Source organism: Platichthys flesus, chromosome 10 (assembly GCF_949316205.1).
Source record: "Platichthys flesus chromosome 10, fPlaFle2.1, whole genome shotgun sequence".
Classification (NCBI taxonomy): Eukaryota; Metazoa; Chordata; class Actinopteri; order Pleuronectiformes; family Pleuronectidae; genus Platichthys; species Platichthys flesus.
In genome coordinates, this window is record NC_084954.1 from 15240600 (window position 1) to 15267293 (window position 26694).

At 44.4% G+C, this 26694-nt stretch overlaps 1 protein-coding gene across 1 annotated transcript; it reads right to left on the reverse strand.

Moving 5' to 3' along the window:
* Positions 1-472: 472 nt before the first annotated feature.
* Positions 473-26458, reverse strand: LOC133961999 (G patch domain-containing protein 2-like). Its single transcript, XM_062397426.1, has 10 exons — positions 26407-26458; positions 23368-24033; positions 17533-17594; positions 16667-16825; positions 16291-16370; positions 16127-16191; positions 15983-16022; positions 15796-15887; positions 10958-11046; positions 473-3962 (listed from the first exon to the last, which is right to left on the reverse strand). The coding sequence occupies exons 2-10, from the start codon at positions 24027-24029 to the stop codon at positions 3859-3861; spliced, it is 1353 nt and encodes a 450-aa protein (XP_062253410.1). The 5' UTR covers positions 24030-24033; positions 26407-26458; the 3' UTR covers positions 473-3858.
* Positions 26459-26694: the final 236 nt, after the last annotated feature.

Below are 26694 nucleotides of genomic sequence, written 5' to 3' on the forward strand. Positions count from 1 at the left end.
GTCCCATCCACTCACAAGGGGGAGACATGGTTTATGACCTATACTGCAGACAGCCACCAGGGGGCTATCAAGGCACTTTGGCTTCACTTTTAGTGAGCTGAGATTTCGTCCATGTTTTGGTCGGTCTATTATTTAAGTCAGAAAACTTTGTCAGACGTCATTTCGCACCCTTTCTTCCAGTTTCCTGTCAATCCACAATGTAACACTGATGAAAACGTCAAAAAAAGATCATTGAAATCCTAAATTGACGTGAATAAGAAGGTCTAAATACGTAAATTTAACCTTAACATCAATCCAAACATCTTCAGACTTGCTGGACTGTTTCTTGAAGACGTGTCACCTCTCCTCCAAAAGGATTCCTTAGTTCTTCAGAGCTTGAAGCAAGTCCAGTTGCCTAAGTACATGTGTACAACTTCTGAAGATACCATGACCTGGATGACTGAAAATCTTCACGAACACATTTACCAACCTCTTGATCAACAAAATTCATTTATTGCATACACAGTCAGTTAAGAACAGGTTTTGCAGTTTTTCTTTACATAGTCAGAGGAATGCTTAACATCACCTGCTGTATGACACGAAGTCAAGGCATCATCTGATCCCTCAAAGTCACCACACATCTTATCATATCAAAATACACAAACGACTGAAGTGCAATGTCTTAAGACAGCTTCTTATCCACAATAGTCCATAATCATACAGAGTTTATATAAGAGCAGAGTATCCACTTCGTACTGACAAATAGTTTGACATAACACTGAGAGACGGTCACATGAAAACAGAGCTACACTGCACGTCTGTCCGAATTTGACCATTGTAATGTCCCACCTAGTGACACCGTGCGTTCTACAGGAGGAGTAATCCTCTTTAGATCATTTGCAAAGCAATTAGGCATGCCTCCAACGCTATTACATATAAAGATAACAGCCTATGAGATAAGATGCTATTTGTACCACGTATCAAATGTGGATAGCTGCCTAAGAGCCCTGATATCAGGGAGATATATTTAAATCCTTGTAAATGAAATTAAAAAAAAGATAGTAAAAAAATTGAGATATATCTACTGTACTATCTATCATGAAACTGAATTTATGAATTTAATGACTTCAGACCTAAATCCTCAATTAATGGACCTATAATTACGCACCACATCATAAATACTACACATTATACACAGTGCAATCACTTTAAATGCATGGCTTCACGGATAATATAAACTCTAACATTCCATTGAACGAGGCAAATATATAAAGACTTTTAGCTGCCATGAAAACACGAGATAATGTCAGGTGTATTGATCACTGCCGCATTGACAGTCGCGGGGAAAACCCAGAGACCGCACAAGATCGGGTTTCACAGTGAGGGAGCGCCCAGATCAGAGCGAGCCGCGTTTGGAAACCCGGAGTGAGTTGAACTGCGGTGACTCGCAACATGCGTTTGTCAGCAGGAACCAGAGAGCCTCTTTTGCATGTGATTGTGTCATCACTGCACACGACATAGCAAAGAACAAACGCCTCTGACAAGAAAGGAGCCCCCCCCCCCCAAAAAAAGGAAAAGGAGCAAACTCCCCGGTGACCTATGACCCGGGGCTCGGAGGGGCCGCCCTGCATGCATACAGAGGAGGTTCAAACAGAGTTTATGACTGCATTATCTCTCCTCCTCCTCATCACCTCTCCACCCATCAGTGGACACTGGGAGCCACCGCGCTGGAGCCGACAGACCAGGCATCACTCATTCACTCGCCTCCTAGGTGCCTTTGTCAGGTGATTGCTTGGCGGAAAAAGGAAAACAGATCAATACGTCTCCCATGGGCCTGACAGGTAATCTTTACCTGGGATGAAATATGAGTGGTACCAGCCTGCTGGATTCCTTAACTGTAACAGGGCAATTGACTGGCGGCACGGAAGCCATTTCCCCCCCCGCTTCCTGGCCATTGGAAATTCATGGTGGGGCACGCGGCCTGGCTGAGATGTCATCATGGTTGGTCGCTAATTACAGGCGACGCGAGTGAGGTGTTTCCCCCTTTTTCCCACTAATGGAAATGTATCTGAAGTGATGCGACTTCCTCCCCTGTCAATGCCCTGGCACCAAAACACAGACTGACGGATAAGGGGACTGCGAGGAGCTCCCCTTAAAACACCACGCAGTCAATACCTGTCAACCTGTTCAGGGACAAACGTCTTAAAAAAGGCATCAAAGTATTCATCAAAACCCCCGTCCTTTCTAATTGGGGAGCTTAACCCGTGCTTCTCCTATTAATCAGGTGTTTATTCCTGGCGCTGGAGGGGCCCGGGCTGCTGCTGGAGTCTGGGGGGTGCATGGGGGGGGGAAGCGATCGCTGCTTCTACACTTTGACTGATTCCCGTGGCAGGATGTCTTCTGTGTGTGAGGCGTCCATTTAGACGAGTGTGCACACACAGCATTTATAAATGTCATCCCTGGCCAACATGATCACATAAAGCCTTCTCAGACGGATTATCGCAGACATATAACTCACGTTAATTGGCAAATCTCATTCGAGGAAATGCGATTGTTCTCTTAAACGCGGCTTTGAAACGTCTGAGAAGACATCTGATAATTATGCAGCTCGTTTCACTAAGAAAGATATCTTGTAATCATTATAGAAAGTGCATGTACCTGCTCCTCCTGGCATGAAGAGGATGTTAAATAGGCTTCATTATATTTTAAACAACCAAGTTCACTCTGCTGTCGCTCGTCAGGGTGACATTTTACCGTAATGTCCCTTCCTCAGGACACAACAGCAGAGATGACCTGGTGGTTTTTTATTATGTTTTAGAATTGTTTACCTCCCACACTCACCTGGTCACTTGACTGCAAAATGCCGCTTGTTTACCAGCTTGGCGAGAACCGCTGTGTTTGATCGCACTGTTTGCTGCCATTGATCTTTTAATGCATCTAATGCCAAGGGAGCCAGGGAAATGTATACCCCGAGGGGAGGTGAAAATAGTGTGTACAACTCTCCTCTCGTGTCTGCAAGGGCCCCTCCAACCCCTCTCTGCTGGCTCTCATCCACTCTGCACACGGCTCCGAAAAAAGCAGCGATTCCACCGCCGCTGAAAACCCGCCTGTTCAAACAGACTTTGCAACCGGCCTTGAACTTAAATACGTTTGGGGGGGGGTTGAATATGGAAGGTGAGCCGGAGAGAACAGAGGCGGCCCCTCCAAGGACCGCGACTACACTCCCTCTGTGTTGTGCTAATGAGCAGCTTTGTACAAACTGTAGCTTTTCAAATCCATGCTAATGGGAGGCCTGTACTTTGTGCGGCTCTCCACCGGCGGTCGCCTCTCTGAACCCTCGCAGCAGCGTGTGGTAGCCAAACATTCTGATGCTCTCCTGTCACAGAGCTCGCCACGTGTGCCGCTGCACAGCCATTGTTGGATTCCAAAAAAGTACAGAAGACCCCCCCCCCCCCCCCCCAACCCAGCCTCACCTGACGATGCTCCCTGAGTTCCTGCTGAGAAACGCTGCACGACTAGAGTGGACAGAAATGGGTTGGATGGTGTGGTGGCACATGTTCCGGAGGCTGCGTTTGGAAGCAGGAGCGGCTGGCGGGTCTTGAGTCGAGCCAGGAGCCCCTTGAAGCTGCCGTCTTTCTCGAGGAGGTGACTTAACAAGGCTTGATTGCATTAACATTTGCCACGTGGGAAAAAAAGACTGGATCTCGCAGTTACATGCTGATTTGAAGACTAATGATGTGCTTTGTATTTTTTTCTTCTTTTGTCATTAATTTGTGTAATGAGAGGAGTTGAAGCCGTTTCATTCTCAGGCACAACACATTTCCTTTTGTCAAGTTCTTCCACGCTCGTATCCAGCGTCCAGGTGTCTCCACGGTCCCCCTAGAGGACAGTCTGTGAATCGGCTGCACTCGTCTCTGGGGTCGAGGTGTTGCTGGCTCCCTGCGCCTCCTCTCTCTGGTGATCCTTATGAAATGAGTTGCTAGCTGCAGAGACAAAGACAACACATATCACATTCTGGACATGTAGCCCAACAGAAAAAAAAAAGCAAAAGATACATAAATCATATTTTCCTGTCAATGCAATGCCCCTCAAATAAAAATTAGATTTGGTCCATGAGTCATGGATCTCTCTGTGTTTTAGGTGTATTGGAATAAAACCTTAAGCAATCCTCTTCTAATGGGTTAAATATTAATGAGGTTTTGGTCAAGTGAGCCAAATCCAATTTGGCCCCATATAACTTGTGGACATGGTTATTAAAAGGCCAATCTGTGCTGCTCCTATGGCTTAACTCCCCCACTCTCTTCTCTCTGGTTATGGTGTAAGACGCTCTATGTTTTTAACTCCATTCATCACACATTCACATCTCACTGACTTCCTTCCTTCTTTAAAGATCCTCTTTTCTCTTCTCTCTCACCTTTAAAGCTTTTTCCTCAACACAAGTGAAGATATCTGAGGGGAGAAACGGGGCCAATTTCCTCAGAAGAAAGAGAAACTCTAAAACAATTGCGCTCCCTAACATGCTTTCCTGCTTTTCCTACTGCGGGTTGATAAATAAATCTTTTCTGAGAAAAAAGTTAGTGGCGGTCACACAAGACATTTTCAAGGCAGTCCCAGAGCAGAGGACAAGGGAACTAGAAGTGACATTGTGGCTCTGGGCTGTCTCAAAGGATTAGGCATTACAGCATTCACTGGCATGTGCTTTTGCTCGTTCCCATTATATCTGCTTGTGCCTCTTTCCAGATGACTTCTTCCCCGAACTGATCCGGCGGGCAAGATAATTGATTAATATTTCTTGAGGGAACGATGACTAACCGTTGCTGAGGTTCAACCCAAACACTCAGGTTAAACACAGTCAAAGGGCTCAATCAAAACTCGCAGGGTTTTCATATTCGAGAGTAGCAAAGAAATGGCTGGAAACATTTGAGTCTGGGAGTGTGTCAACACACACAGGGCAGAGCCCCTATCATAGGCTCAGGTCAGACGCAGGAGAAGCTCTGCATGCAGGTTTCTATAATGTGACTAAAACGAGAGAGAAATTTAAAAAAGAAGATTCATATTTTAAATCCTTAAACATCCTTAAGTGAAGGCTGTAAACATTTTGGGAAATAAATCATGAAGAAAGTCACCTTATAATTGCTCATGGCTCTATATTTGTACATATAAATACTGAAAAACTAAGTGAAAATACTACCTTACAAGTCAAAATCCTTTAAAATCAAGTATCAACCAAATTCTCTTCATATTTGCCTCATGCTGCCTGAAATCGTAAATACCTTTTCTGCTGTAATGTGGCCCCAAGACTGATATAGATTATTAGGATTACAGCTATTACCAGAACCTGTATAAAGTTAGGCAGCTTGGTTGTGAGATGATCAATAAATTACATAAAAGAAAAAAAGGGGTCATATGCCAAACAGGGTGGGAACCACTGGTTTTATCATTAATAATATATTGCATTTTACTAGATTAACATTGACAAGTTGCTGAGAACTATATTACACTAGAATATATAGAAAGAGTACAAGAGTAAATGCACTGGTGTCCTCTACTAACTCTATGTAGGTAAATAATAGCATATACGGCTCATTCAATTGTTATTATCCTTGTATATTAATGTGTGTGAGAAAAATAAAAATGATGAATGTAAATAATAAACTGTTGATGAAATAACATCTATTAAAACACAGATACATTACGAGGGAGGACTGTGGCAGAATTACAGTACACGCATTTGTTGTGGGTGATAATGGGAGGTTGAATGGAACCATCTTACCATCTTAATAAGCTCTCATGTGATGCTCTCTAAAAACAATCATTACAGGCCTTCCTGGAGCAGCCCCCTTCCCCCTGTTTATTAATCAGCTAATTACACATTGACAGTAATGGGCCTGCTGATTCCCACACTTAAATGAACAGGGCTGAATAGCTCTTTAATGATTAGCCTTTGTGTTTCTCACTACTGCTCTCCCTCGCTCTTTCCTTTCACTTGCTTGCGCACACAAACACACATACACTCACACATGCACACAAACGCACTCACACAGATACACGCAAAAAATGCACTCACACACACAGGACATTCAAAATCAGACCTCCCGGCGAGAAGGTTTGCACACCAGTGAGTTAAGCAGCACCTGACAGACTGGGCTGCTAGAAACAAATCTGTCTCCACACAGAGGAGACCAAACAGAAAACAATTACAGTGAGTTAGAAAAGCAGCAGCTTTGTGGTTACACCACATCGACTTCCGAGAAGCCTCCAGCAACGGCGTAAAAAAAACAAAAAAAACATGAAAGTTTGGTGGACCAGTGCAGGCAGGTGCAGGTGGAGACGGAGGAGATGTGGAGGGGGGGGGGGGGGTTTGAAGGACGCGGGCAGGGTGCGGAGTGGAGCCGGAGAGGGCGAAATAGTGCGGTGGGCTGCATTTCTGTCAGCAGAAGTGATGGCTGAGTGGTAGCGTTATTTGTCTTGTGCTGCCACACGGCCCTCGCACCAACCTGGGCATTAATGAGAGGGGGGCCGGACCGCCGGGCAGGAACACGGCGGGCCCCCGACGCAGGTGATCTGTCACGCAGCCATCTTGCATCGGGCAAGGAGACACATGAAGACAAAGGGGAGAGGAGAGGCGGCGGGTCTGAGTGAGGGGCGGGCCAGCCTCCACAGGGGCACCCTCGTGTGGCACTTAACCAGCACGTAGAGATAACGCACGTCTGGCAGGATTAATCAAACCACATTTAACCCGATTTGTTTACTTTAAACTCTTTTTGAAATGTAGAACACTGAAGAAGTTCAAGTTTTGGTTTATTACCTTCATCCTTTTGAGATAAAGATGAAGGGCATCAGCGGAGACAGTGAGGGAGGGGTAAAATCGCAATATTTAATTAGTCTGTGTGTGAGACCAGCCAAGGCTATTAAAATCCATCAGGATCTTCACAAGTACTGATTCATCTCTGCCTTAGAAATAATTCTCCCAATATTGTAGAGCGCTTAGAATATATTCAATTTCGTGTGTGACAAAATCCAGAACTAGTGCAGTGCCAGTTCTAAACATTTCTATTTGGAACGAGCTGTTTAAATGCAGCCTCGATGTTTTTCATGAAATGAACCTAAATTCACTTCATTACTGAATGATTTCATTAACTGGTTATTTTTGTATATATTGCATGACGACTTTTTCAGAGGTGTTTTAAGAAATCAAAATAATCTCCAGCTCTAATTAAAAAAAAATTCAAAATAAAAACTAAGTAATTCAGCTCAGTTAAAAGCATTTGGCAGACAAATTGCTGAAGAGGAAGTGATTCTATGCGTGTAGTTGTCACGATGAAGATCAGCACCTGGGAATGGCTGCCAAAATTATCAAAATGATGTAACCGGACAGATATTAGTGCTAACATGGCGCTTTTAACCTAAGTTGTCGGCCACTACTGTAATTTATCAGATGACGTAGAAGAAGACATGTTCAACTCAGACTGCCTATTACTAGTGATGCACCGATGTAGCGGCCGAACATCGGTAGCGGCAGATATTCGCCTCGTTGACTGATATCGGCGTATCGGTATTAAACTTGACATTCACCAATATCATTGGCCGATGTTTATATTTGTGGTTAAACTGCTGGGCACGTGCCGCGGCTGGGGGAACAGTCGCCCTCTCCATGCCGCCGGAGGCTCGGTATGCGTCATTTTTGGGGGGGGGGGGGGGGGGGGGGGTGAGCCTCACGGCGTCGCTGGTGCGGGGGCTTTTCTCGTTTTTCTCTTGGGCCGCGGGGTGGTGTCCGTCGCCGGTGCGGAAGGCGGGCCGTTGGAGGGGACCGGGTATGGCGGTCGGCGGCGGCAGCTCTGGACCCGTGTCGGACGTGTACCTTCTCGTGGATCACCTCATTACATCACATGTCAATTAGCTGACGCTTTTGTCCAAAGCGACTTACAATTAGAACACTCAACATTCATGAGGTGACATTGTATCTTGCCAAGGACACTTCGGCATGCAGATGGGAGAGAGTGGAGTTTGAACCGGCAACCTTCTTGTTGGAGAACCATCCTCGGCTGGCGCCTAGCAGCTGACTTAGAACTGGTGCGGACCAGGGGAATCCGACTGTTTAATTAAAACAAAGCATCGCGAAGGCCCACGGTGGGTGTTGACGCGATGTGATTTCTGCCCAGTGCTCTGAATGTCAAAGTGAAGAAATTCAATGAAGCGCGGGTAAACGGCGGGAGTAAACGTTGGCACTCAAAACAGGTCAATCTGTTTTAGACAGGGTTAAAAGGTGCCGTTTGAAATGATCTTTGTGGTATTTTGACCAAAATGTGTTACAGACATTTCATTAAGACCCTAAGGAACCATTTCAATTTGTGGTAAAATGGGCATAATATGTCTCTGTTAAATAAAGTTGAGTTAAATCAAAGATTGTTTCATAAATCTGATTAAATCTGTGCTCATTAAAAGATAAGAGTGCTATTTTTTTTAAATAATGATTTAATTATTTTCCTGGCACAAAAGGTTGAATGAATATCAACAAAAACAAAATAAACAAATATCGGTACCGGCCTCTGCTACCGGTCAGATTGTTGTTTAAATATCGTATCGGCCAAGAATTTCCATATCGGTGCATCCCTACCTATTACTGATTTGCCTGTTTAATATTGAGGGTATCACCAGTCCAAATCCCACCAAATTAAACACTGCACTTCCTCGAAGCCAATATGATGAACAGTTCACAAGTGATATGTTCCACATCTGTTTGATTAGTGTGTAGATTCAATTATCAACCTTTTTTTTTTTTTAATTGCAAACTATATATATATAAATAATATTAATGTTTATATCTATAACATAAAAAAGAGAGTAGGGATGTTTTGTTCTATATCAAGTGAAGATGTGTTGGATTGAGTTGGATTTCTGGATTGATGGTGCTGAGAAAACTAGGAGATGGCCAATTTAAGGCTGAGAAATGGAGTGGTCATCTAATCCAAACAGATACCTGACTTGATAAGCTGGGGTGTGTGTTTTTTTTCACAGCCAGCTCCAGCACCGCTGGGGAAGTGCTAAAAGGGTAAAGAAGGAAGACAAAGCAACAGCTGGGTACCGGTGGAGTAATTCCCCCGGGAGCCCTGGAGGACACCTCGATACGCAGACCATTTTCACTCCTGATTACAGAGTTTCAAATCAACCACTAACACATAAAACAATCCACTTGTTTAAACAAAGACTCGGCTGTCGTGTCCGCTAAGAGCAACAACAGGCGACATCTCACAATGCAAACAGGATGTTTACTGAGGAACAACTCCGCTCGACAAAGTGTTGATTCAGATTTTGTCTCATTTATGTCACACGTGGCAACATTTATGTCAGGATGGCGACGAACCAAAATTTGTACACAGAGAGTGGGAAAGCTTGTCAGGGTGAATGTGCATCTCCTGGCGGCGGGGAGATTACCGAGGAGAGACACGGTGCAGCCGCCTGCCAAGGTAAAGATTTATATAGAGCAGTTGCAGCTGCAGAAACTGACATTGGACGACATGGAACGCATGATAAATCACGGTGGACAGGGGGAACTAGACTCAAGAAGCAGGAAAACACTCTGTTGTGTTGCTGGGGGGTGTGCCCATCAGGGTCTAGTTTTCCAACTGTATCCCGTTAAAAAATATTAAATTACACGTTACTTATCATTATTTGCTTTGTAGGTTGCAAATAATAAAAAAAAAACATGAATAACTGATTTCTTTTTTGGAAAACAATCGATTTAGGGGTTTCAAACACATGCATGTGCTTCCTTTACAACAGACAGTGGATCTGTTAACTGTCGACAAGCTGAGGGATGCCCCTCGTTCCGCATGTTGAATATGAAGGGTCCTCAAGGGTCAGGGGTGAATCCTTTTTTACTTTTATGGGAAGTGGTTCAGCGCTGGGGAGGTGAAGGACAGAACTGTGGGCTGTTCCATCACTCAGTGCAATAAATGGATGCAATCTGTATCCAAGTAAAGCATTGGCTGTTTTTAAATTCCACCTCTTTTATCCAAATGAATGATGGACCCCGGTACGGCCCGCTGTGTGGCAATATTAATATACATCAGAGGCCTGCACCCCTCACTAAATCAAGGAACCACCGGCATTTGTTATTTAAATGACAAACAGCAGCGGCAGGAGTGAAAGCACGGAGAAAGGGGACGCAGAAGAAGAGGTGGACAAACCAATTCAGATTTCAATCCAGCAAAGACACGAGGCCCCCGAGCCATCAGTCTAACCAAATAAGGCAGCTCCACTGGTCCAAACAAAGCCCGCCGGCTGCCGCTGGATGCCACCTCCGACAGGGGGAACTCCACAACACACTTCTCCTTCTGACTGCACACTTCCTCTGAAGCACCACATATTTTACATTTGCCAAATTTGATGGAATTAGACACAATGTATGAGAGTATAAGTATAAGAAGTCTAAGAGCTTAAAGCTATGTTCAATAACAATCACAACATGCGGATGTTAAGCAGGTGTAATGTTTACATGTCCCTAGTTTAGTGTGGTGGCATGCTAACATTTTCTAAAGCACTAAACACCCAGGAACAGCTGAGGATGAAAGGAAGAAACATTTCAGAAAAGTTGTTGTTTGACCCGATGGTCAAAAAGTCAGTGGATCACCATAGTCATAAGAATTCATTGTCTGGACTAGAGTGCAGATACCCGACCTGAGGCCATCGGGTTGGTTTGGATACAAAACACTGAATGCCTGTCTGGGTCGGGTCGGGCTACCTTCATCTTTTTCTCGTGTTCAGACAAAATATTGCAGCCACACTCTAATCCGGACGCCAAAAGTGAAATGCACACAAATTCATGATCATCCACTTAAACAATGTGGAGATATTTCAGCTGGAACCAAAGTTGTGTACCGACATCCTCAGAGCCTTTTGCACCTGCAGTGACTACACATGAGATGCGTCCCATTTCAAATCTGCAGGTTTCATCAGTGTGTGCGGAGGGTGTCACCTGATGTTGCGATGGGTGAAGCTCCTGTTTCCCTCCTCCTCCTCATGAAGTCTCCTGAGCGTGACAATCCTGAGGTGAGGTTAGTCTGCCTGCAGCGGGGGAGGAAGGGACATACACACACACACACACACACACACACACACACACACAGAGCAAATGTTACACACAGATATGATGAAGTAGCTCCCTCCCACCAAAATTACATGTAAAAATGTGTAATTTCGCAGGAGGTCAATAAATGCAAGCACAGCACATTTGTGAACGCCGTTAGCCTCGGCACTGTGGCCTCTTTTTGGCCACATCTTAATTTTTCTTCATTAATCCCTGTTTTCAACAAGGAGCCGAGTGGCCGGGGGGGGGGGGGTGCATGTGGCTGAGTCACTGCAGAGTTCACGTAAACAAATTACACCTGCTCTGTGCCTCCTGTGTCGTATTTCAAGAGCCTTGAGATAGGAACCCCCTCCCCCCCCCCCACAACCCCCCCACCCAACCAGCTTACTGCAAGATGTAAAGATGTAAAGTTAAGGTCAAGGTCCGATACATCGGTGGGGGGGTGGGGTGTACGTTTGTGCATGGGAGGAATGATTTGTGTGTGTGTGTGTGTGTGTTTGTGTGTGTGTGTGTGTGTGTGTGTGTGTGTGTGTGTGAAGGAGCTATAGAAACAGACCCAAAAATGCATTTATTCTGCTGGTTATAATCAACTACACCGCATATCAGAGAGGATTTAAGGACAATGTCACACTGTTTGAAAATGCAACTAAACAGAGCCTGTAAAAGTTCAAATCATCGCAGATTGCAGAACAACAGAGAAGCCCACAGGAGACAGCTCCTTGTTAACCAGCACGGCTCATCTCAGGCTGCGGGCTACATAAAGCTCACCAGCCCTAACCGGCACATGCTACAATAAGACCCTGTCAGGGCAGCCTTTTAACAGGCAGCATGTTCCCTGACCTCAACACCCATAAATCACGGGACGGGTGTGCAGGCGCGGGGTGTCGAGAGCTGTCGAGTGCAGGCCACGCTTTGAGCGAAGTCTCTATGTTGTATAATCAATAGATATAAAAATAAATGGCCTGACCGTTATTCTCTCGCTGCTACCCCTCTCTAATAAAATCCCAGTAATGCATATTTCATTTACTTTTATACTTATTGATTAGCTGTACTGCAGTTAGTAAATCACGTGCCTATCGATCCCTCAATCGTACCTCTGTCGGATAGCACATAACCAGCCATTTGCGCCCCTGATAAAAAGCTCAGGCATTGAACTCCCCACGGTAAATCTTTGCAAACTAACTTTTTAATTCCAAAATCGATCCGCGTTTTAAACGTCGCATTATTTCACAAGGCACGCCGGCGGTATTAAAAGTAATATACTGATGCATTTGGTCTTAATGTGTGGAGGTCCATCCCTCCGTCTCGCCCCTCATTACACGGCGGCCGAGGCACTCCCGGGGCCCCTGGCGGCCTGGAGGGAGGCGAGGGCCCTCCCCGTGCCCGCCGAAAGCTCATGGGGGGGGCCACCAGGAGCCCACGAGACGCTCGGCACAATGTTAATCAAACATGAGAATACCATCAGCTGGATCATTACCCAAGACAAAACAGCACCATTCAGCTCAGAGCAGACCCTAAAGGATTTTAATAAGCATGTTACATGGCTCGGTGTAAAACTGAAAGAAGCGGTAAAAAAAAAAAGGCACAACACCGTTTTTTATTATTTAACATCTGTTACTTCATCAGCTTTCACAGCGTGACAGATGTCGGCCTGTTGTTTTTCTCCCTAAATTTACAGAAAGTGTGATGAGAAAACCAAGATTGACTTCGAGGCAACGAGCAATGAAAAAGCAAGTAATGTGTAATGAAGACGGTGCGAAACAACAACTAAACTTGAACAAAGACACAAGGACACAGGGGAAAAAAAAGAGTCCTCCAGATAGATTTGTTCAGGTCATATGAGACACTTAAATGCAGCGCGGTCCCTATAGGGCACCAAGTAAAACGGCACTGACACAGGGTCAATTGTAATTTTGGCGCCCACATCCAAAAGCAAATATATCAATTAAATATAATAAATCAAAAGGGGAGTGAGGAGCTGCGGTTACAAAATGGCCATCTATTTTCATTAGGGTACATGGTGCTTCAGGTGTGAGGAGGATCTCAAGATTAATAGAGGTATTCAAATGAATCAGAAAGGATTAGGGTCTCCAGGGAACATAATCGATGGCTCCAAATCAATAATCAATAGGCCACTCACACCAATATACCAACTGCTGACACCGAGATCTCACAATTAAAATGAAAACTGGGAAGGGAGTGGCGTAAGACTATGATTTATCTCCCAGCACAAGTGTCATTTAGAAATAAATAAGTCAATAGATAAAAGCTGCTGCCGCCCGGTTCAGGTGGGAGGCAGTTATGCATTTTAACGTGGCCGCCGTACCCGGAGCATTACGGCCAAATCCCACAAAGCATTGCTCCCCCCCGCACGCGCCAATACCGGGATAACCAGCATGCAACCTCACACAGCCTTTATCACTTAACATCAAATCTCTGATTGTCGCCGTCAAGCCGCGCCAAACGGGAGATGACAGTTTTTATTAATACAGTATCATTTCAACCTGGCCGCGCCGCAAGATTAATGTTTACACTCGGCCCCACCAGAGAAAACACTTTGCGCTCAAGGGTGTTTGGAAACAAAGAAAAGTCAGATGTATGGGGAGCTCAGCGCGAGAAATCGATCACACGGGGCGAGACGTTGAAAAGAAATGAAAATGTAGTGAAGAGAAATCAAGAGTGGACATTCAAAAGTTGGTTTCGGAGCAGGCGTGAGCAGCTGCAGCGTTTTCTCATTGTCGTGCACAGTGACGTTTTTCTAATTGTCGGGTGTTGTGTTTGTGTACGGGCGCAATTCGGAGGAAGTTGAAAGGACGTAAATGTGCGTGGAGCCGGGTCGTAAGGACGGAGCAGCCATCTCACTGGAGAGTGGATTTGAGCAGCTTTGGGGAGATAGATTCAGCTCGTGCCTTCCAACGGGACACATCAGACGCCCCTCTCGTCAATCCCCCCTCTCTCCCTCATTCATTTGGGAGTATGATTTATACTTTTTGAAGTGAAGGGTCTTGAATCCCACTATAAAGGAATTAAGAGGGGTCTCCCCTGAGTCCGCCATTCAAATGAGAGCATGGCAGGGATATGAGGGCTTTTTAATAGAGAGAAATTAGTATTCACAATGCCTCAAACTGGAATCTGAAGGAACCTTTCAGGTGGAGAAGAAAGGGCCAGTTTAGAAAAAGAAAGCCTAAGAAGTCGGGGGCTTTTCATAGCAGTCGTGTTTTTGCCCCTCATCAAGGAGTGCTGGAGCGCTCTGTGAAATAACCCCAGAGAGCGCAAGCAGAAAGAGTGTGTGTGTGTGTGTGAAACAAAATTAAGAATGCGCCATAAATAGGCAGAGTGGAAACAATACAATGAGGAGACCCACAGTCTCGAGGCCAAGGGGGCTGCTCGGCTCCTCTATAGTCCCCCCAAAGTCCCCCATCCAGATCCAACGGTCGCAGGGATGACTGGGAGCGATGTGATGCTTTGACAAACATCTTTTGGAGATATCCCCCTTTTTCAAAAAAAATTAAAATGTTTCTGTGCAGTCCCAGAAATGCAGGGATTTGAATCTGCATTACAACTACGACTTCAACACACAGTATTTCTCTTTTTGGGAACAGTGACCTTGAAAACTATTGACTTGAAATCATGCTGCATCCAACTGTAGCCGTCTGCTGTCACTTCAGCTCAGACTTAGGGCCAGGATTCACAACAACACTAACAACGGGCTCCTATACGGACCAATGGGCTTCTGTACTGATGACATGGGGGAAAAAAATGACACATTATTTCTGTTTGCTCACAACATTGTAAAATACAATTGATTTTTTATATATGCTCAATCGCTTCCAAAAATATGTACTAGTTTATTAAATGTATCCTATTGTGGTTTTATATAATAAGGTCTAACAGGGATTTAGACCTCTTTTGGATCAGTCCGTTGTGTTTGTGGATGGCTTTTTGGCAAGTAAAGTGAAAAACATATATAAACAATGCATATAATATATATAAAATATATTCCATATTTTTTTCATTTGGATTAAGAACAAGGCTTTATGGTGTGACTTCTGTGTTTTGTAACTTTTAACTCCAAAGAGTTACCACTTCACCTAACGGTTTAATGTGTTCAACAAAAGGTTTGCCTATGTTTACATGCATGTGTGTGTATATATGTATATTAATAAATATATATATGTGGGGAAAAATGTTTATTCAGCAGTTATTATCATATTTATTTACATAGAACAATTAGAGGAAGGGGGAAGTAAATCCAATGTCAACACAAACGGTTAGGATGAATGTGGACATTTATCACTTGTGTGCCTCTGTGTGTATAATACACCCCAGCAAATAACCGGCATCAAGTATGCATGTATTAAATATTAAATAGCTCCCTGGTGTATTTGCAACAGAAATATTATAACGGTAAATCATGCACTGAATTCACAAATTTACACAAACACAACTTACACACATGCATGGAAACATAGGCAAACCGTGTGTGTGTGTGTGTGTGTGTGTGTGTGTGTTCCCTTCTGATACACCTTTAATAGAGGAGCTGATTTTGGAGCCCTCTTGTCTGTGAGGCCTAATTTTAACATAGATTATTTTCCTAAACAGTGACCTAAGCTGTGTTTGATTTAAGTGACTGAGCCACAGACCTTATCCATATATTGAGCTTTGATTGTATGACCGGTGTTTCCAATAGGCCCTTGAGAGGCTTTATTTAACGTGGCATCAACTACCTGTTTGTGCAGATTGAGGAGGAACATCTGAGGTGGGCGCTCTCTGACATCATGTCAATAGGACACACGGGTAAGGGGCACAAAGGATTCAACTGGAAATTGAAAGTATCAATAACATTTAGATTTTGAAGTCAGAGTAAATGGGTCAGAAAGAAAATAAGGCTTGGAAAAGGATATTGTAACATACCTGACTTCGGTCTCGTTTACCAACAGGTGGAAGCCAAAAGCTGACAGGAAACATTAGAATAAGTTTAATGATTGGACACGAAACAATAATGAGAAACAGATTTTTATTTTATTCATAAAGATTTTGTAGAAGAGTCAATCTTACTCTCTCTGGTAGGGACTTGGGGAGAAATGTCTCAGCCTCTCTACAAACACTGGCATCCTGTTGCCCTGTTCAACACATAGGAAACAGACACAGTGAGAGACATTAACATTAAATGTATTTTTTTTTTGCTCTTAAATCTTCTTGAGTGAAAAGTTTGCTTTAACCTTGCTGGGAATCCTCCGCCTGTCCTTCCTGATGCAGCAGGCAGCAGAGGCAGGCAGCTGCTTAAGACCTGAACGATACCCTGCAAAAATACATTTATATTTCTGTTAAGCAAAACGATCAGAAGATAACAGACATAAAAAAATAAATAACAGGAAAATAGAGAAAGCAAGGCACACGTCATTTATTTAATAATAATAATAAAAATAAATTAAGGTCTATTTACTCGTGGGGACAGTGGAAAGGCCAGTGCTAGTTAGCCCAACCAGGTCAGAGAGGTTCACAGCATTAAAGCAATATCTAATTAACAGTAAACTTTGGGGTAGAGTTTCCAGGGCTGATGTTTTGGGTCTAAAAGACAAAAGGATCCAGCGTTACCTCTCCGGGAAGGCCGTGCCGGTTGCAGGAAGGTCGCTGGTGGGAGGTTATCCTCGAGGGAAAGCTGGTTATCGGAGTCCCAGCTGGGCAACAAGCTGGGAACGCCTGTCCCAGCTCCGCACTCCCCCTCGAAGATCCAGTCACTCTGCTCGTCATCGCCTACACACAGGGGGAGAGCAGAAGACGCGGCATAAGCGAAGCTGTCACCGCCGCAACCATCACATTTTTTACCAAACGTGCACCAGAGTTTCCGAATTGAAAACTGGTGATGTAGTGCCACTCCTAACCCACTTGATCCTCCACTTAGGTCTGCAGTGCCACCAGACACACACCCATTCACCTCCATAGTGCCACTGCAGCCTTCGTTAAAATGCTGGAGTCCAAATCCCCACCGCGGTAAAACGGCGGCGGCAAAACTGACGAAGTGGGAGCTCTTTTAACCACAGCCGGCTCTTCTCAGACCTGTCAGTCAGCAGAGCGCACACAGGAACCATGCCTCTCACAGTCAAGGTGTAGTGACAACTGTTAAATCAGAGGCCGCCTGGCCCCGCCACGGCTAATGAGATTAGCAAAGGCTTCAGCGCTCATTAACACGACATGACAACGTCTTATTAGAGGCGCCTGGGTGCCCAGTACCCGGCCCACTGTATCCAAAACCTCCCTCTCTAGCCCCAGCATTCCCTCAGAGTCGAGGAGGGTATTGTCCCTATCTGAGAACGTCTCGTCTTTTCTTTGGTCGATAAAGAAAAGAAAGAAAGTCTGTGAGATCCCAGTACTCAAGATGCAATTAGCTGTTTGACTTACTGGTTTTAATTACAGTGATGAAGTAGCTGCAGTGTGCGTTTAAAAGGGATTCTTTTCAATACCTTGTCTTCCTTCATCATTGGTGAAGAGGCCGGGGTCACTGCTGCATGTACTGCTGGTTTCCCTGCAAAGAAGAGGAACAGACAAACGTCACATGTGAACGAGCGCAGTCGACCTCTTCCTTTAATATCGATGACATTTGACGACGGAGGACTCTGTTTAGATTTGTCCTCTCAAACCTGATGGGCTCTTTAGGTCGGACAATGTTACAGCATCTGAAAGGGGAACAATGTAAATCGGAAATTTACATGCCCCTCTGATGTCAATATTTAACGTGTAGCATTCAATAATGGAAATAATGAAGAAGTCCGGAGCTAGAGGTCGACATAAATGGAAATGACACAAAAAGACAGAGCGTGCTGTGTTCTCCCTCGTTGCGATAGCAAACACAAAGGCATGAGGAGAGACTCTGATCGAAGCCACTGAGTGACATGCACAATCTAATTGAATATCCTCCGCTGTCAGCTCCAATCTAATCTGGCCTGCGTCGTGGAGGATGACAGGAGAGCGAAACACATTCCCCTGCCCGCCCCTCCCTCTGGGTGTGCCCCACACGCAGAGCGACCCACAGACGTGCTGCTTCCGCACAACAACTGGCCAACATCTGCTGTGTGGGCTGCCACCTCTTATTGCCTAGCCTGCTCCATCGCCGCTCCGCTCGACGCCCCCAGGCAACCCCACAGTTACACTCCCCTCCACACCCTCTGTGCCCCCTCCGCTCACCCAGACCAGCCTGGGTTTCTCTGCCGTTCTCACACCTCAGCCACCTTGGACTGGATCCTCCAGACACTCCAAGGTCACGGAGGGGGGGTCAGGGAGGGATGGGAGTGATGAGGGTGGAGGGACGAGAGCTCGAAAAAGGATTTCTGCTGAACATGTAGAAAGTTATCACTCTGCCGTCAGTGCTTACTTTATGGAAACATAACAAATGTATTTAAATGCTAATGAATATTTTTCTATTTCCTAAGGCACTTTTCTAAATGCCATTTATACTTACAGGTCATATCCACACAATGTGGTTCTTCATTAGTTAAGTGAGTCATACAGCAGCCATAAAAACTCATGAATGTGTCTTTAGCCTCACGTGAAAAAAAGTACCAAGAAAATGTGGATTTACCAACATTTCTGTAAATGTGGCAGAGTTAGGGTAACAGATAGCAGATAACAGTTAAATTATAAATTTGCGACCGATATGTCCTGTGCAGAAACAGCTGGGTTTGCAGCTGTGGTCATAAAGTCACAAAGTATTGACAGCTGTACAACACATTGATGATTTTGGTTGATGGCTTGATTTGTAGACAATCACACAACTATACAATTAGACCACTGCTGCATAAAGCTGAGTGCCATTCCACTTTTCCCTGCAAGAGATGGAGCAATTAGCCTCCTGTTAATTATCGCTGACCTTGCTTAAAGGAGAAAGCTGCAGGGTCAGATATGCGCTGATACGGTGCTTTGCCATATTGCAGCGGCCTGTCAGTTATGGCGGGATCACGAAAAAAACGTCCGTCCAGCCTGTGCGTCTTCCCGGGCCAGATGGTCCTGCGTCATCTCCCCTCACAACCACGGGAAGCAGATGTGAGAGGGAGCCGGGCCTCTCCGGGGAATCTGGGAGATGTCTGGGCTCGCCGAGAGACCCTGGACTGTCCCTCCACCCCCTCCACCCCCGTCGAACCCCCCCTCAGCCCTCTCCCCCCAGACTGACCCCCCCAAGGCCTCTCCACTGCCGTACCCAACCACTGGACACGCTGGCTGGCATCTGGAGCACGCAGCGGCGCTCCAGCATCAGCAGAGGACCCAGCCACGAGAACGACAATAGGCAGCGAAACTTCCCTCTGATGATTAACTACCAGCAGCATGGCGTCTTCCGCCGTTTTCCAGGTATAAAAAAAAAAATGGCTCTCCCTCTTATCGGAGGGACTCTGTGCAAAGTGTGAAAAAGAATCACAGGTGTAAACAATTAATTAGAGACACCCATTAAGGATTTATCTGTATTAAAGGCGTAATGTGATGTCGCTTGGAGCAGCACAGGGCCGATGCGAAACCGTTTCCATTAAGTACCGCCTAATTAATGCTATGAATAATTGAGACGCCCATTTTTCATGGGGACCAAAAGAAACACGTCTTCTTTCTTCAGCATTGACCTTTGACAAGAAAAGTTGACAAACATTTTGGGGGCGAACTTTGTCTCCGTCTCACACGGAGAAAAGAACCTGACGCATATCACTGCAGTGTGTGACAAGAGCTCAGTTACAGGAAGCAGGCTGCACAAAATATCAGTTCCCCGGACGAAACGTCGGGTATTCTATTTTGGATTAGGCGCCATTAAAAAAAATAAGTCTTTACTAGTCATTATAGTGTGTGTCTATGGTGAAACAAAAGCAAGGGCAAAGAGAAAAACTGCATTCCAGTGTTTGAGAGCCGAACTTAACTCTGCACATGACCCGATTGTCTCCACACAAGCCAAGGAGGTGAAGCTAAACACAGTATCCAGATGAGCACTAATCATTAGGATATAATCCTCAGCTCCTGAGAGAGGCAGACCAGTTTGCACAGAGATTACAGGCTAGCTGCCATTTATTGAGCCTGGGCTCATTCTGCAGAGGAATAAAGAAGAGGCAGAGACGAGGGGGGGCAAAGCTCCGATCACAATGGATCCGTGGGCTCTTCAAACAAGCTGCCCCAACCCAAATCCATGCTCTCTTCCATGGGTGTCTGATTATAAGGTTATCCCACTCTCCCTGAGCTGCAGTAATTGGATTAGTCGCAGAGATTTATGAAAATTAACTTCAGCAAATGCCGCACTGCTTTCCCTAAAAAGAAAAAAAGAAACTACTTGTACAGTTTTCAAAATATAAATGACGGCGTGATGAAGCGGAGTGTAAGAGACGTCGCACGCAGCTTGAGACGGGAGGCTGAGCCGGGACAGCGTCTATCCACAGGTGAGGCCTGCTTGCCGGGCCAGCCTGGGCGTCAGGTGGCCTCACTGCCAGCAGGCTGGGCCAAGTCTAATCAAGGATGTGGAGCCCAACTGGAGCTGCCAACATCTGCTCCGATTGCACTTGGGTGGCTGAAGGCGAAGCGCCCCTCAGTAAGCACATAGGGGGGAGTGACCTTGAGGAGAGGCATGTTTTCAGGGACCAGACACTCCATGTGAAAAAGGTTAATGGAATGAATGGAGACCAGAGAAATCGGAGTGCTTCAAAAGGACATTTCAACAATGGCATGTGTGTCTGACATGAAATGGGCCGTATACGCTGTGTGTATAAATACTGCTGTTGTGCGACTGTCAGCCCCTCATCACTGCGGCCATTTGTTCATTTCCTTCGCCTCCGCCAGGGCTTAACCATTAGATTGTCGAGGCCTCAGTGCGGTGTGGCAGTCTACTGAGCAGCAATCAAGAGCGCCGGCGTTGTGTAAGTGAGAAATGATTGACAGCGTGCCGCGGTGTTCCCATTTATTTCTTCTCCGGAGCTGTTTTCTGTCAGAACGGCTATTGATTTTTCCATAAAGTAAGAAAACAAGTACCGTTTAGGGGCTAGGGAGGTCAGCACAAATGAAACCAGAAGATGTAAAGCCTTCTGTCTGTCCCATTACTGGTTACCTCAAATGTCTTCTTCTCACATTTTTTTATACGATCAACAGATAATCAGATCAGCGAGGAGATTTACTGTGCAGGAGCAGGACAGGGCTTCAGGAGTAGGAACTCCGATGCTTGCAAAAATTATAGCATGAGCAACTCTATAACATAAATGATTATATATCTACTCATACTCATTAATGTGATGCATTTAATGGCAACAACACTATTTTTATATTGTGAAATATAAATACTGCTTAATATTATCCTCATTAAAATGGGAAAAACGGAACAACCAAAAAAAGAAATCTTGGTTCTCTCCTCTTTTGTTTTTCCCATCATAGGAATGTTTTAGGAGCATTTTACCTTGAAGAACTCAATCAAGTCCCAATTTACTGTAAAGCACACCTCTTTTCCTATACACCAGTTTGTCCGAGTTCTGAGTGTAAAATTATTGAACTGAATAATGCCCTCAAATATTTTGAAAGAAAAAAGTTACAAGAGGTAAAAATGCTGCACGATGAGTCCTGCATTCATATCTAGACCTAAGTAACTTCAGGTATTTGCATCAAAATGTACTTAAAGTATTCAAAGTAAAAGCACCTATTAGGCAACATAACACATTCCACAGTGTTGTTATAGTATTATATCACTGGATGATCATAATGAGGCATTAAGCTGCATTGTATATATTCTATAGTTGTATTTATGATGTGGAGAAATGTTAAATGCTTATATACTACATATAATGATGGGTAGCTTATAACATTGAGATCTTTTCTGATTGGCTGTAACACATGCTGTATAAAAACTAACTAACTGACTACAACAGATTTTTAATCGAGTGGAGGAAGAAAAATATAATATTTTATTTAACCTACTTTAAGTATTATGTAGACTTAATTATAAAATGCTTAAGGACAATTGACTCATCCCCCTAAGACCCCCAAATGATAAGCGGTATAGATCATCGACAAGTACCTTGAATTTGAAATGAGAGTATCAAGATTTGGGAGGATCCATCGGCAGAAATTTAATATAATATGTTTCCATTACAGACACTAAGAATTGTCGTGTTTTCATTATCTTCACAAGAATGTGTCACATATTAGGGGGCAGCTTCTCTTCCACAGAGTCCACCATGTTGCACCTCCATGTCCCTGCACAGCACTGAATGAACAAACCAAATGATGTAATGTCAGACAGCTGCTATATTCTGACAACAGTCCTTTTCATTTCGTTGCCTCTGTACTTGTACTCTGTGTAATGACAATAAATTGAATCCAATCCAATATAATGTGTGATTTGACAGTGATGGTGCATAATGAGGAGTTTTCCTTTTCATCTAAAATATATCTGTGTTCACTACGTCTCTATTATAAAGTAAGTATAGTGAGTACTCTAAAGTGACATTAGTTACTGGTCAGAATGTATTTGGTCCTGTGTTTCCACACCACACAGTAATGTGTAATGTGCTCTCTGCTGCCAGTTACAGCCACATTTAGTTTGGCTAAATAAAATGGACACAGGAGGTTGCACTCTGGGACACTGGGACAGGCTCAGCTTTAATTACCCAGCCCAGGACAGGAATTCATTTCAAAGCAAATCAATACCACATCAAGTCACTTATTTATTTGTGACAATATTTCTCGAAAGGAAATAATGAGCTGGCAGATGCCCGGAGGCATAACTATCAAAGATCCCTCCCTGGTGATCATTCCAGCTATAGGAGATGAGGATGAAGAGACTCTATCATTCATTTTTAATGTCAACTCAATACTTTAAAGTGGAGTGGCGTGATTGTGATACATTTTTTTGGTTAAGTTGAGGACACGGTGAATATTGACAACTGGCTCGATGAAGGGAGGCAGCATAGATCATCTTAAATGTCGCCGTGTTTAATTGCTTCTGTCTGATAGTAGTTATGCCCATGACTTTTATGTTATGGGTTTAACTGCCTTGGTAACTTTCCATTCAAAGGGTAAAAAAGGGCTTTCGGGGGTTTGAGCTCCTTTTTTCACTATGGATTTAATCTTGACTCATTAAACACTGACAGGGTTAACATTTGGCTTGTTGCAGAACTGTAAGTTAAATGAAAGGTACTGAAACCTGGAAATGCTGAATTCTCCTAAAAAGGGGAACTCGCTTTTCTTCCTAAATGTGGAAGCCAGACGGGGACCTGCCTCTACGTCATTGTGATGAATGAAAGGGTGAGGTTCAACTCTGAAGGAAAATCAAAACAAGAACAATCTATTACCCCTCAGACATGTGTTCATCGGCACCATCTCCGTGTTCCTTGACCATCTTCCTCTTCCAGCAATCTTTCCCCATCAGCCTGGCTCCCTCGGCATGTCGGTCCGCTCCCATCCAACCACCAGACCTCTTCTTCGATCCTGACAGCTGCTGCATCCTGGACGACCTGTACCTCCGTTTCCCGTCCGCACCAGAAACGTTCAACTTCTGCCGCAGCCTGACCGTGACGCCTGGGGTCACACGCTTGACCTTCCTGCGCCTCCTGAGCGGCCGTCCCGCATTGTTCTCAGGGAAGGAGTCGGACTCGGGCCAGGAGGGCTGCCTCGTCCTGGCCGGGCCTCTCATGATGGAGTGCCACTGGTTGGTTGAAGTCAGGTCGTCAGAGTCGCTGCAGTTGGCCACAGACGCAGCGATGGCTGAGGAAGAGTTCTGCCTGTACTGCTTCGCCTCATCCAAGCTGGACTCCGAGGCCTCCATCCAGCAACGCCTGTGCTGCGTCGGATAGAGCGCGGACTCGCGGCAGCGCTTGCGGACTCTGCGGCGGCGGATCTGACGGCGCTGCTGCAGAGGACTGAGGACCATTTCCTCCCACAGCTCCCCGAGTTTACTCTGCTCCGAGGACTGCTCCAGTGCAGACACCAGGTCCTGCACGAGCTCATCCATCATAGTGCTGAAGAGGAGACAGAGGAAAGTTTAGAGGGTGACAAAGACTCAAAACTGTGGAAGATGGTTCATTAAAATAAACTGCAATAGCTATAAGAAGGGACGATAGGTCCTCTGGTCTGCTTGATATAAAACAGTGTTACAAATTATGAATGCTAATTTATAGATCTGCAGGAATTCCATCACTGCATTGATGAATCACCATGATCATTCAGGCCGTTAATTACCTGGATTTGCCAAAAGGTGATATTTCCATGTAGTTATTTTATCAATATAGTTTCTCATTTGAGATTCCACCAAAAACATAGTATATATTGACATCGTAATATAAAATTACATTGCATGATATCCCAATTGTCAAGAGCTATTGTCCCTCCATGAACCATTTTGGTTTTATGGTTCTGAAGTTCCCGAGCAAAAAATATACCCATGCAAAGCCATAACATCCCTTTACATATCTATTACCTCTGCTACAGATGTGCTGATGTTTTGGTTGTTTGTTGGTTTGTATGTTTGTGAGACAATTATGTTAAAACTACAGGACAGATTACCACGAAATTTGGTTGAAGGGCGTGGTATCTGTGAGCCAAGAACCCATTCAAATTTGGTGGTTTCTTTATACTTGTGATAGGGCACTTTTCAACATTTCCCCTTTATTTTTCAGAGTCATGATATTTGTGATGTCATGTGTGATATTTATGAGTTAGTGCAATTTGGTGCAGATCCAAATAAAAACCAGTAATAATAATCTAGTGAATTTAAATGAGGTTTCAAAAGGGCCTGTTGGGCCTTGGTAGAGGTATGCACTCTACTGAGTCCCCTTCCAGTTTAGTTAGTTTTCTATTTAACAGGGACAGTGTGCAGCTCAAATATAAACGTCAACATGTCTCGCACTGCACCAGTTAATAGCCACAACAACATATGCATCGGTTTCCCCTTTTTAAAACAAAGAACCATCACAATAACAAGCATTGCAGAGTAGAAAAAAACACGAGCTATGCAATGCAACACTACACACAATAGCACATGTGCTTGTCAAATAAAAGCAAGTAATCCATTCCATTTGATGGAACCATAAAGTCTGTGAGTGCAGAGCTGAGCAGCTTCTCAGAGACTTTCTGAGTTGGTTTTGAAAGTGCTGATGGAGCTGCAGCCCCTCACATCGTCCGACAGGCTGTTCCATTGATTTGTGACTGTTACAGAGAAAGCTGATTGTCCCAAATGCGGCGCTGTGAAATGGTTTGGTATCTCAAACAGAGGATGCAGGATCTAAGAGAATTTCCTGAAAACCGTTTGGTGGGGTTGCAACAGAAGAGGGAGGATCGTAAACACTGACAACACAATGTCAAGTGAAGTCAGATTTATTCACATAGCCCGTAAAAACTAACAGGAGTTTAGTCAAAGCGCTTTACAAACACGGGGGAAAGACAAAAACAGTTCAGGTGTTGATAAAAAGAAAGTAAAAAAATCATCCCTTTTTTCTTTTAACATTTTCTTTTGCCACTACCTTTAATCTATGTTGCATTACAATAACTGTTGTCTTTGATTTTAGATTTTTTATTATATCATGTGCTGACTTGGATTTTAAATGAAATTGTATTATCTGGCTTGTTGTTCTTTTTGTGAAGCTCTCTGTAACGGCTGGTTTGAAACATGCTAAACACATAAGGTATTAATAGGTAATATTATAAGTGTAAAAACAGTGCATTGGAAAGATGCAATAAGACTAACAATATAACAAGAAATTCGAAGGTTTGACTAAAATAAGATTTTTAATTTTTTTTTTTTATTGATGGCAGGGAAGGACCTGCTGTGATCTTGACATTACTGAACACATCCCTGTCTGAGAATATCTGTGCCTCTTCTCTTTGAACAGGTGAATTGTAGTCACATGTAAAACCAGTGTATATATGTGAAGGCAGATCATGGTCAGCTGTCTGTGCAGCATCTGTTACATTTGGCCATGACATAGGAAACACCACAGCTACATTAGCTCTATGCTCATCTGAGTATTCGGATATGACAAAGCTGGTTTCACTTTAGGCAGCATCATAAAACACTGGGCTGTTTGATGTCACTGTGTAAAATGGATTCACGTCAGCGCTCATAGCATCTTTATTAGCGGCTAAGCTAACAGCAGGGAGGCTACAGAGCATCAGATGCTAAACAATAGCAGAGGCTGGTGTGTGTCCATGCTCAGTGCAGACTGTTACATAACAACTCACACGTGAGCTCGGCACAAGATCACACATCAACACACACACACAGCTCTGCTGTGTACAGCCAGCGACACGCTGTGTTTTTCACGTGTAGATGTTGCGATGCAGCGATCATAACGTTGAACGGGGACAGTAAGAAACCACAGAGTCCGTGAACTCACCAGTCGAAGCTTGTCTTGTTTTGTTTTCAGCTGCACAGCTGGGACACCGCACTTCCGCCCTGTGGCTCAGCCAATCAGCAGGCTCCGTCTCGCTGTGACGCGTCTGCAACAACAGCAGCAGAGTCAGAGCTACAGACCCAGACTGTCATCACTCCTTTGCTCCTTTTTGCTGTCCTTTCTTTGCTATCTTCCTGCTTTATTGCATAAAGGTGACTCCCTGTGTTAGTTACACCCTAGCTAGCTCTGCTGCCATTCTTTAATGTTTCCTTTGATTATTGTTTTGTCTGT

Bases quoted from the DNA above. Each gene is read 5' to 3' on its own strand.
- LOC133961999 (XM_062397426.1), bottom strand. From the start codon at position 24,029: ATGATGGATGAGCTCGTGCAGGACCTGGTGTCTGCACTGGAGCAGTCC. The intron at 16,371-16,666 runs GTAACGCTGGAT...GTATTTTTGCAG, and splicing joins GGCACGGCCTTCCCGGAGAG to GGTATCGTTCAGGTCTTAAG. The intron at 11,047-15,795 runs GTAGTTGATGCC...CCCCCGCTGCAG, and splicing joins TCCTCAATCTGCACAAACAG to GCAGACTAACCTCACCTCAG.